General features: G+C 27.8%; 4 protein-coding genes across 4 annotated transcripts; 2 read left to right on the top strand and 2 right to left on the bottom strand.

Annotated features, from left to right (window-relative positions):
• Positions 1 to 62: 62 nt before the first annotated feature.
• On the top strand, positions 63 to 2,618 carry LOC113382124 (anaphase-promoting complex subunit 4-like). Its single transcript, XM_026620675.1, is given in 5 exon segments — positions 63 to 171; positions 263 to 528; positions 706 to 1,353; positions 1,355 to 2,032; positions 2,199 to 2,618. Coding segments are annotated over 5 exon segments (2,121 nt in total).
• A 51-nt stretch (positions 2,619 to 2,669) lies between these two features.
• Positions 2,670 to 3,561, bottom strand: LOC113382125 (transmembrane protein 60-like). The gene is given in 3 exon segments (XM_026620676.1): positions 2,670 to 2,961; positions 2,963 to 3,078; positions 3,373 to 3,561. Coding segments are annotated over 2 exon segments (408 nt in total). The 5' UTR covers positions 3,373 to 3,561.
• A 136-nt stretch (positions 3,562 to 3,697) lies between these two features.
• Positions 3,698 to 6,091, top strand: LOC113382126 (probable dolichyl pyrophosphate Glc1Man9GlcNAc2 alpha-1,3-glucosyltransferase). Its single transcript, XM_026620677.1, has 8 exons — positions 3,698 to 3,813; positions 4,234 to 4,506; positions 4,577 to 4,736; positions 4,823 to 5,044; positions 5,110 to 5,215; positions 5,304 to 5,475; positions 5,857 to 5,982; positions 6,049 to 6,091. Exons 1-8 carry the CDS (start codon positions 3,755 to 3,757, stop codon positions 6,089 to 6,091), a joined length of 1,161 nt encoding a protein of 386 aa, XP_026476462.1. The 5' UTR covers positions 3,698 to 3,754.
• Positions 6,092 to 7,572: 1,481 nt separating this feature from the next.
• Positions 7,573 to 9,867, bottom strand: LOC113382127 (probable insulin-like peptide 7). The gene is made up of 3 exons (XM_026620679.1): positions 9,767 to 9,867; positions 9,243 to 9,397; positions 7,573 to 7,766 (listed from the first exon to the last, which is right to left on the bottom strand). Exons 1-3 carry the CDS (start codon positions 9,865 to 9,867, stop codon positions 7,573 to 7,575), a joined length of 450 nt encoding a protein of 149 aa, XP_026476464.1.
• Positions 9,868 to 10,942: the final 1,075 nt, after the last annotated feature.

A 10,942-nucleotide genomic window follows, 5' to 3' on the forward strand; every position in this document is an offset into this window, starting at 1 on the left:
AAATATTTATTTGTATATAGTCTTAAGTATTATTTTATTTATAAGAGTTTAAAAAACTAAATATGTCTCTTTATGCTATGAAAGAAATAGAGGAAAGGATAGTGGTCAATGAAATTGATGTCACATCCTGGTGCACTAGACTAGATTTAATGGCAATATCAAATAATAAAGGTTCGTGTTTTGTAAAAGACAAATGGAAAACTATTGATATGTTCTAAATAGGATGAGAGAATATAAATAATAATATTTTTATATATTCCAGGAGAAGTTGCTCTCCATAGATTAAATTGGCAAAGAGTTTGGAATTTGCCTCCTACGCTAGAAGGACAAATCGTTCAAGATATAGTGTGGAGACCTGATGGAAAAGTTATAGCCGTAGCTTATACTTCAGGAGAAATCATTTTAATTGATGTTGAAAACAAGGAATTAGTTCATAGCTTTACTGTTGATGGTCAAATAAGTTGTTTAAATTGGTCTCAACAAGCTGATCAAACAAATCAAAATGATACAGCAGAGACGCCAACAAAAGTTCTACAGAAACAATAGTTAGTATAATAAAATTTGATTTAAACATATATTTGCTTACAAGTTTTTATTGAGAAATTAAATCATTATATGTAATAATTTTTTTAAACTCTTTAGAAAATAATAGATGTTTTATGATATCCTTCTGTTACTATTTTACATTAATATAATCTTTTTCAGCATGATCACACCACATTTTTACCAAGATTACCATCACTCTCAACGAGCTATTCAAATAAAAAAGTAGAAATGAGTTCTGATTCAAAATATCTTAAAGACCAGACTACTTTGAACATATTAATAGTTGGTCTTTTAAATGGTTTAGTATACATTAGTGTTTTTGGACTATTTCCTTGTGGAATTATCGACCTTAAAAAAATTACCAAACATGAAAATCCAGTAGTAATTGATGCTAAATTGTCAGAATCATTCGAGTATATGTATGTATCTTATAAAGCAGCTAATAAAGTAAATACTCTAATTCTTAAAACTTCTACACTAAATATTTATTCCAAAGAACTTCATGTATTAGCACTAAAGCATGGTCACATAATTCACTTAATGTACTATATGCAAAATACTATTAATTGTATAGTAGAAGCTTGGGAAACGGCATTATTAGAAATGGATAAAAAGTTAGAAAAATATTCTGCGTGCGTACCAGAAGGTGGTGTTTCAGCAGACTTTTTAGATTTATTGATGTTTGGCACAGCATCAATAGAATTGCAAGCATTCCTTTTGCATGATTTAACAGAGAAAGGACTGAAAAAAATGGGAGCATCTATTGAAATTAGCTATTCTACTATACAAAAATTGGTCTTAAAAAAATTTGAATACTGTTGGACAAGCTTTGGTGTACCACATATCAGATTTAAGAGGAATGGCTAGATTAACTTACATTTATGAGGCTTTAGGATTGAATGAAAATTTAGTTACACAAGCCTTGAAAGACATTGGTTCATTTCTGGTAAAAATTGGTGAAGTTCAGCAGGTTATAGATCACTCCATGAAAAATTACAAGGCATTCTTTCGCTGGCTTTATGTTGTAATTGTTAGATTAATGGATGAAAGAGTGCCTCATGATTTTGCAGAAATGTCTCAACAGGAAATTAAATATATAGCTGAGTTTTTGGATAATATTGATGGTTATGTAGAAAATCCAAACAATAAAGATGAAACAATAAAAGTGCGTCCATTTAATTTGGAGCGACTAGGCCAATATTTAACAGACAACTATTTAACCATTCCTCCTGTTTTTGACAAAAATCCATGGCATGAATTTTTGAAACAAAATTCATGCTTATCAATGCACTCATCTATAATTGAACATCACGAAAATCACTCTTTAATTCAAGAACACAACCAGTTCATAAAGTCAATTCAAAAAGTATTTGAAAAGCCACTTGAATTAATTGGAAGCAACTTTATAAATGAGGGTAATATTAACTTTATTGGATTATCCGACTGTGAAAACCTACTTGTGGATCAAGTCAATATCCCCGAAAAGGCTCTGTTTTATTAGCTTGTATGGACAAATCAGAAAATGATGATGGATTATACATTGTTCAATATGATGTTTCAAGTAAAGAAACAAAAGCAGTGTGTGTCCATTTTAAACCACCATCTTCATTTAGTGATAGTAAATTGCCAAAAAATTACCACCCAATTTAAAGCCCGTAAATATGCAATTCTACTCATCTGAGATTTGTTCAGTTTTATTGCACCAACAAACAGTGAAACAAAACTGCATATTTCTACAATTAAATATACTGATGCTAAAAGATAAATTTGTAAATATTAAAATATCAATAAAGAGACTGGAACGATAATTGTTGAAAAAAATATGCTTGCTTCCTAGATATAATGCTTTTGATATAATAGACGCTTGTAGTATAAGATTGATTGAAAACATGTTATGTAATGACTTTGCAGTATCATCGACTAGAAAAGTTGCAATATTAATATCTCAGACCAAAAAGAAAATAAGAATATATGAAATGGAGGTCGAAGATGATGAAGACGATGAAGATTTGGAATTTTCAAAAGACAGTGATAATAGTTTAATTAACACATCCAAAGTATCTGTAAGCTAAAAAAATAAATAAATTATTAACAATTTAGTGATGATTATTTATTAAAAAAGTTTATATAAAGCCTTTAATACCTATTACTACCCTCTTACTAAAATAAAACACATCAACAATTAAAGCTGGCAACAAAATCCATAAAGGACTTAAAACTAAATAAATAGGAAGATTTAATTTAGGATATTCTAATTTCAAGCATATAGTTATTTGTGCAGCCATTTTCAAGAGTATGGCTGCCATATACCAAATATTTTTACTCAATGAATTTCTTATTCGTTCTGTGCAAGCATTGCATTGCTGTATCATTTGAAATAGTACATATATCAATAGTATTCCATCATAGCACCATGGGGATAAATACTATGAACCAATTCCAATGAGTTCTTGTCTCGAGTCTCAGGCATAAAAGAATTAAAAACACTAGCAATATAAACCAGGTGAATAATGCTCTGTGAAGCACAGCCATCTATAATAAAAGAATAATTTTATTAAAGACGAGTAAATAATTCATTTTTTATATATTCATTATTACATCTACATTTAGGAATTTGATTTCCATATTTTATATATGGTAGTAGTAAAAATTGATTGTATCTTCTAAGGAATATTTTTAAACGGGCAATTCTCTTTCAGATTAAAAGCATGGTCAAATTATCTAGTGTAACTTGCAACTATTTGTGATCATTAATAGAAATTATCTTATCTATGTTACAAAAATTAGTGTGAAAATTGTCAATGAAGATTTTAATTTATTATTTACCTTTAAACCATTGTATATACCCTACAAACATTAGCGTTCTTTCATCTAGGCATCTTACAAAATTTCAAACAATTATGTATTTATCAAACATATATTCTCATGAATTATGTTTTAAAGATAGGGAGCTGAGAACTACATTTCATATTACATATTTTGTATCAATTTTAGTTCATATTTTGCAATAATCAAGTCGAATTACTTAATTTTCAATTTCAAATATACAAATGTCAAAAAGAAAGGACGCCAAAATGTCAAAAACATAACCTAAGTTTTGACACGCTTCTAATTTTTAGATTTGTTTTTAGATATCAATTAACATTAGTGACAAACAACGTGGATCCACGTTAATATTAAATGTTGACTAAATTTTAAAAATTTAATCATGATATGGATAATATTTATTTTAATAACTTGTGTAAAATTTTTGTTTATACCTGCATAGTAAGGATTATAATAGTATAAGTCTTTTAAGCCGGCCTTTTAACCTTCTTACAAATATTGTATATTATAAAGCTATAAGATATCAAGTTATATAATATGTTTATTTTTTAACAAAATTCCTATGCAAATAGCAAATTTTTAGTATTCCAAATATAAAGGAACATGAATTAATAAGACATTGATTTCACAAATTTCTATTAGAATTTATAGACAAATAATTAGAATCTTTTAAATTGTTTTACTATGCTAAATAAAGCATATGCAGTAATTTATAACACTTATTTCAAATTACAAAGTTTGAAATAATTAACAATCAATCTCAATTTGGTGTCAAATCATTATCAATCTCAATACCATTTATCATGGTGCCTAGTATTTAATTTGTCATAATTCAATTACTTCTCTTTTTTACCTTTCTAGTCGTTCGACAGATTTTGAAGTCCATAGGAATTGGTTAGCAATAACACATAGTAAACCAATTTATTTATGGTACTTCGAGAACACCTCAGAATGGACATTAGATTACCCTCCATTTTTTGCATGGTTCGAGTTTATGTTATCGCATATAGCAAAATATTTTGACCCAAACATGCTAAACGTGAAAAATTTAAATTATGCATCTGATATGACCGTGCTTTTCCAAAGATTATCAGTAATGGTAACAGATCTTTTGCTGCTATTTGGAACTCGAGAGTAAATATTTTATAGTAGAGTTAAGTTTAATAACTATTTTTTTTATATGCAATGCTTTATATTGTTTCAGGTGTAGTAATTCATTAGGTAAAAGTAACTCACAGCCTAAAACTTTTCTGGCAGTTTTAATATTGTGCAATGCAGGTTTATTTATGGTTGATCACATACATTTTCAATATAATGGAATGCTATATGGGATACTGCTATTATCAATTTCTTGCATAATGAAGGTAAAAATTAATACTTTTATTTATTTTATTAAAAATTATGAAGAATATACAAATAATTAACTTGAGGCTTTTAATTTCTATTATAGGAACAATATTTGATGTCCGCTTTATGGTTCAGTATTTTATTGAATTTGAAGCACATTTTTGCATATGTGGCTCCAGCTTATGTGGTTTATTTATTAGGCAGTTATTGTCTGCAAGGAAATTTTGATTTGTCTAAAACTGCAAAACGAATATCAAAATTAGTATTGATAGGATTCATTACTTGCACAGTATCTTTTGGTCCGTTCATTAGACAAATTTCTCAAGTAAGTACTATGAAGCGACTAGCTAATTTATTTTTGTTGATGACAAATATAATTATGATTATCAGGTTATGGCGAGACTATTTCCATTTAAACGTGGATTATGCCATGCATATTGGGCCCCAAATTTTTGGGCAATTTATAATGTAGCTGATAAGGCTTCCACTATTACTGGTACGATATTGAAAATTTATGTGGTAATAGTTATTTGGACTTGGATCATTTTCTTCTTTATATAAAATGAATGCAAATTTTGTTACAGCAAAAAAACTTGGATATTCTGTTTCTAATAGTACTGCGACAATGACTGGAGGTTTAGTAGAGGATGTTGTTCACACAACATTGCCAACAATAACACCTTCAATTACATTCTATTTAACATTTATAACTATCGTGCCAGCTTTAATTAAATTATGGAGAATTATCAGATTCAAGTAAGTATGTTTATTGTATAGAAGTAAATGAACTTGCAATGTTTTAACAGTAAAAATATGCACAGTAATTCTTTGCTCCAAAGCATCCGCTTAATTTGTTGGGGTTTTTTTAGAAATCGGTTTGTCAATGTAGATTGACTATAGCAATTTTGTTATTTCTGAGATTTTGGGTTATTTCTTTTCCAATCACTGAATTACTGAATGTATATTTTGTACCTGATTTAAACGCACAAACGCACTGCTGAGTATAGTGAGGGTTTGATATATTGTAGTACACAACATTTAACAAATAATATATAACTTATATTACGATGATATTTACTAAATGATAATTTGAAGAAGAGGTATACATGTAATGTAATAAATTTATATGATTTTTAGCAAAACCCCGATTGTGATATCGCCTCTGCAATTTATTCGATGCTTAGTGATTTGCGGTGCTTGTTCTTTCTTATTCGGATGGCATGTTCATGAAAAAGCTATTTTGATGTTAATTATTCCTATGAGGTAAAATGATTTAATCACATATAGAATAAAATCTTTATATTATAATATTTTAAATATTTATTTCAGTATATCAGCGGTGTTGGAAAAGAAGACGCCAAAATATTTTTAATGTTATCGACAATTGGTCATTATTCGTTGTTTCCTTTATTATTTACAAATGAATTATTGTTGCCGAAAGCATTAATTTTTATTAGTTATTCGGGTATAGCTTTTAAGTTTTTATCTCAATTATTTCCAGAGAGCAACAAAAATCGATTATGTTTACCTTTATTAAATATTTTGGAGAGTATGTACATTTATGGTCTAGGATTTTTATTTATTTATGAGAATTTTTTACATAAAATAATATTTAAAGAAAAATTGCCGTTTTTACCTTTACTATTAACATCTTTATATTGTGCTATGGGGGTGATGTATAGTGTTTTGTGTTTTTATAAATATTTCTTATGTTTAAGTGAAGGTACCAAAGGATTGTATAAAAAGAAAAGAAAATAAACAAATATTTATTGAAATATAGTCTTATTCTCAAGTTTCTACGAAATTATTGAAATCAACCAATTTTTTTCATATACAATTTAAAAATAATAATTATTCGCAAGTTTTAAAGATATGCGCAAAAAAGTTGCGTCGTGTTGAATTCTAAACATTTTAATTAATTCTACCAGCAAAATAATGAGTAAATTAAATTAATATTTACTTCAATTAAACACTTATCTAAGTTTAATTGAATGTATTACTAGGTAATATGTTTGTTTTACCATTCTTCAGCCAAATTTAATATAATTAGAGTTAAATTTTTAGGAATGACGATTTTTATTTTATGAATAACATGAATAATTAAAAAAAAATCATTCTTAGTGCATTGCTTTATTCACTGTTTAAATGCATACAATAATTGTTATGGTTAATGCAGCAACTAGTTAAATTGAATTGAATATCACAAAAACCATATAGAAGATTTAAAGACTTATGTTCACAAAAATATATACTTTTGAAAGATATTCGAAAGCATTGAAATTTAATAACACTAATCTTTTTGACTTAAGAACAAAATGATGCAGCAATTAATACAACATTATTATAAAACTTTTATAGTAAATTATAATATTATATAACTTATCAGAATTTAAATTAAAAATTGAAATACTTAAAACTATTCATTTTAACAAGAGTGAAATATTTATTTCAATGTTATACATAAAGTAAAATAATTTTAGAGAAAATTAAAAACATGCGTGTACCTATGTGTTTACGTAAGAAAAGGAATTTTATATACCCATTTTAATAACGCCTATTTGCTATTATACTTGGATTATTTTTTTTAAAAAACATATATAAATATATATTTAATTAATTCAGCAGGATTAACAAAATCATGTTTACTTTACAACAAACTCGAAAATTGGATTGAAAGATCAAAATTAAGTACTGACCAGAAGCTCTACCGAATAATATGAGAACAAATAATCCTACGCTCTGTAAGTATCTTCATCTTTTCATTCGAAAAATAATATAATTTTATCCTGTGAACTTATATCTTGTGATAAATAATTTGCAATATACCAATTCGGTTATGAAATTAATTCGAAATTAGACAAATTGATTGATGCGTTTATTATTTGGACAGTATTCAGCATATTCTTCCCAAGTGCAACCCACGGCGTTGCAGCACTCGGAGGTTATCGAAGGCGGGACCCTCGGTCCGCCGCCTCCTCTGATGCGGGCTGACCGTCTTGATCGAACCATGCGAAGGGACATCTCGGCACCAATCCAAGGAAAAGCGACTGAAATTCATAGTCACGATTAGTATATTTACGTACTTTTTCTAATTCTTATAATATATCGAAAATTTAATATACGTAATTATATTATATAGAAAATATAAGTAATTACGAATATAATATAATATAAATATCTGCACGTTTCAAGAGTCGAATCATTTCTCATTTCTCCCATGCAGCACAGAGTGGTGGCGTAGACCATGTAAGGACGTCGACAAAATTAGGGTTTGCAAGGTACCCCTTTTTATAAAGGTAACAATTGTTACCGTATCAACCAATCATTGTTTTTTAATTTTCAAACTTACTAACATTAGAATTTATTGTGGAACGTCCAAATTTTTATTTAAAGATTTATTAATATATCAGAAGTTTCACTCAACTTAGCGCTCGTGGTAATTGGCATGAAAATTTATTTACATATGAAATAAAGAGTAACTTAAAACTGATTTAAAAAAAAGATAAAAAATAAATTTATCCTTTTGTATAGGAATAATATACTTAGTTTTGATAACACTGATGATATATTAAAAATTTCAAAAAAATGTAGGTAGAATGTTCCTTTATATGGTTATTTCTATAATCCTAAGTTTATTAATGATTTTGAAACTTACATTCAAAATTTTTGTGAAACGTCCAAATTTTTATTTTAGAATTTATTAATTTAAGTAGTTTCACTTAATTGAACGCCCGCGCTAATTGGCATAAAAATTTAATTAAGTATGAAATGAAGAGTAACCTAAATCTGATATAAAAATATTAGGATTAAGAATTTTATATTTTTGTATAGAAATAATATACTTAGTTTCGATAACAAACACTGGTGATATTTTAAAATATTCAAAAAAAATGTAGGTAGAATGTTCCTTTATATATGGTTATTTCTATTATGGCCCAAATTTAATAATAATTTTATGTAGTTTGTTATATGTATACGTCACATATTGATTTTTAGCCCAAGATGCACTATTTGGTCTATTTTAGAAAAAATCAGCACTAGTCCAGTCATTTAAGCTTAAATTAGGTAAGAATCTCGGAATTCGAGATATCCAGTTGTAAGTTTGTAAATACTCAGTAAATACACACTAAAAGTTGTCTCGTAACCTACATATGGTACATACACTCTACCATATGTATAGTTTTGAGACAACTCTTAGGGTGAATTTACAGAGTATTTACAGCTGGGTATCTCGAATTCCGAGGTGAACTTACCATAATGACTGGACTACACAGTATACAAATCAGATCAGTCTCATGAGGAACCCAATGTCTGCCTATGTCGGTAAAGAAATGTAACGTTCTTAGAACGATACACACACGTACTTTTTTTAAGATATTCCAAAATAATGATGTCTTGAAACAAAAAGATAAAAAACAGACCTATTCTATTTGTTTTGCGGTTGCAACAATTTATTCTACACAATGTTGTTATGTTTTGGGAATCATTCCATTTTTATGAATATGTATTATATTATTAGTTACCTGGAATTTTCTTCTCCCTGTGATGTTCCGGAACTGATCTCCGAGATATTCTATAAATGTCCTTTTCGCATGCCCAGTACATGTGGCGCATCAAATGTTCTCTACACCTGGAATGCGTTTCTTTATGCCAAGCATCGCCCCAATCTTCATCAGATCTACAAATCAGAAATTTTGAATTATTTGTAATAAATATTTTGTGAAATTTAAATAACTGTAAGAAATGTGTTAGTTTATCAAAGTTGCGTTTAGTTGAAAATGCGTTTTATATTCATAAATTTTGATAATTTGATTAATTAAGTAAGTTCACCCTAAGATAGCACCCTACAAGTTATCTCAACATCTACATATGGTACGTTCCATATGTAGGTTTGGAGACAACTTTTAGGGTGCTATTTTAAGGTATTTACATGATTACAACTGGGTATCTCGAATTTCGAGATTCTTACCTAATTTAAGCTTTAATGACTGGACTATATATTTATAATGAAAATGATCTGTTAAGAAATTTTCATGAATACTCTTACCTTTCTCTGAAAATCGTTTCAAGATCTCTGTTGTTAGCGATTGTTTCTGCTAAATCCAGTAAAACGCAGAGCACAGTTACCATTGATACTTGAAGCCACATCTTAAAAAAATTCGTTTCAAAATAAACTTTATTAATATTTAAATCAAAATTAGTAATGAAGAACCTATTGATGATTACGAATTATGTACATTCTCAAATTATTATATGAAAATTTCATAAACAAATTGTTTATTGCACTATCTATAAGCCTTTTTTTCCCAAAATGATGTAGAAAATATTAGAAAAATTTGAAAATTTTAAGTAAATTTATGAACACACGATAGAAAAGTGCATTATGTTTTGCCAGGTAGGAAAATGATAAATTGATAGGTTGCCTCTCAAGAAATATTCGGTTATTAATGATGAATAGATAGATCATAGGACAGAAGATAAATTAGTTGTGATTTCTATTGAAACAATAAATAAAAAAAAGTTTTGTCAGGGAAAATACATAGCAAAGTCAATCGAAAAACAACCGTCTTATATAGAGGATTATTATTGAAAAAAAAACATTATTCTTAAAATAAATTATCGATACTTTGTACTTTTGAAATTTTGGATACAAAAACCGAATCACACACAGGCTTACAGATATATTTACATGCACACATTTAGAAAAATATTGAAATAGTATAATATTTATATACTCGAAACTACACTTTGATTAAAATTGGAATAAAAATATAAAAAATCACTTACCTTAGACTGAATTAAATAATTGTGATGATGTACCGATTGAACCTGCGTACCACAAATTAAGACTGTTAGCTATCAAAGTGTTTATCTCCCATGGATGTTCAATATCCGAGGTCTGATAGTTTAATGAAAGAACTTATACTGTGTATTGTAGGATTGTTAAATCAGACACACAAGGGGTACTTATTATAAGATACTTTGCGCAAGTCAGGTATTACTAGGGGAGACCGGGATTTATAATAAAAAAAATTAAAAAAAATGCTTTTCACAGACCATCGTTACTAATTATAAATTTTCGATTAGTATAACCCACACCACTAATATAATACATATTATTTCACATATATTTTTCAAAATACATACAATAATTTTCAAATAAATATCAATATTAAAATATATACTTTAATGATATATAATTTTCAATTACTAAATCGCAAAT

Source organism: Ctenocephalides felis, unplaced genomic scaffold (assembly GCF_003426905.1).
Source record: "Ctenocephalides felis isolate EL2017-DRISC unplaced genomic scaffold, ASM342690v1 CF-g0.4_SCAFFOLD_03302, whole genome shotgun sequence".
In the NCBI taxonomy this organism is placed as follows: domain Eukaryota; kingdom Metazoa; phylum Arthropoda; class Insecta; order Siphonaptera; family Pulicidae; genus Ctenocephalides; species Ctenocephalides felis.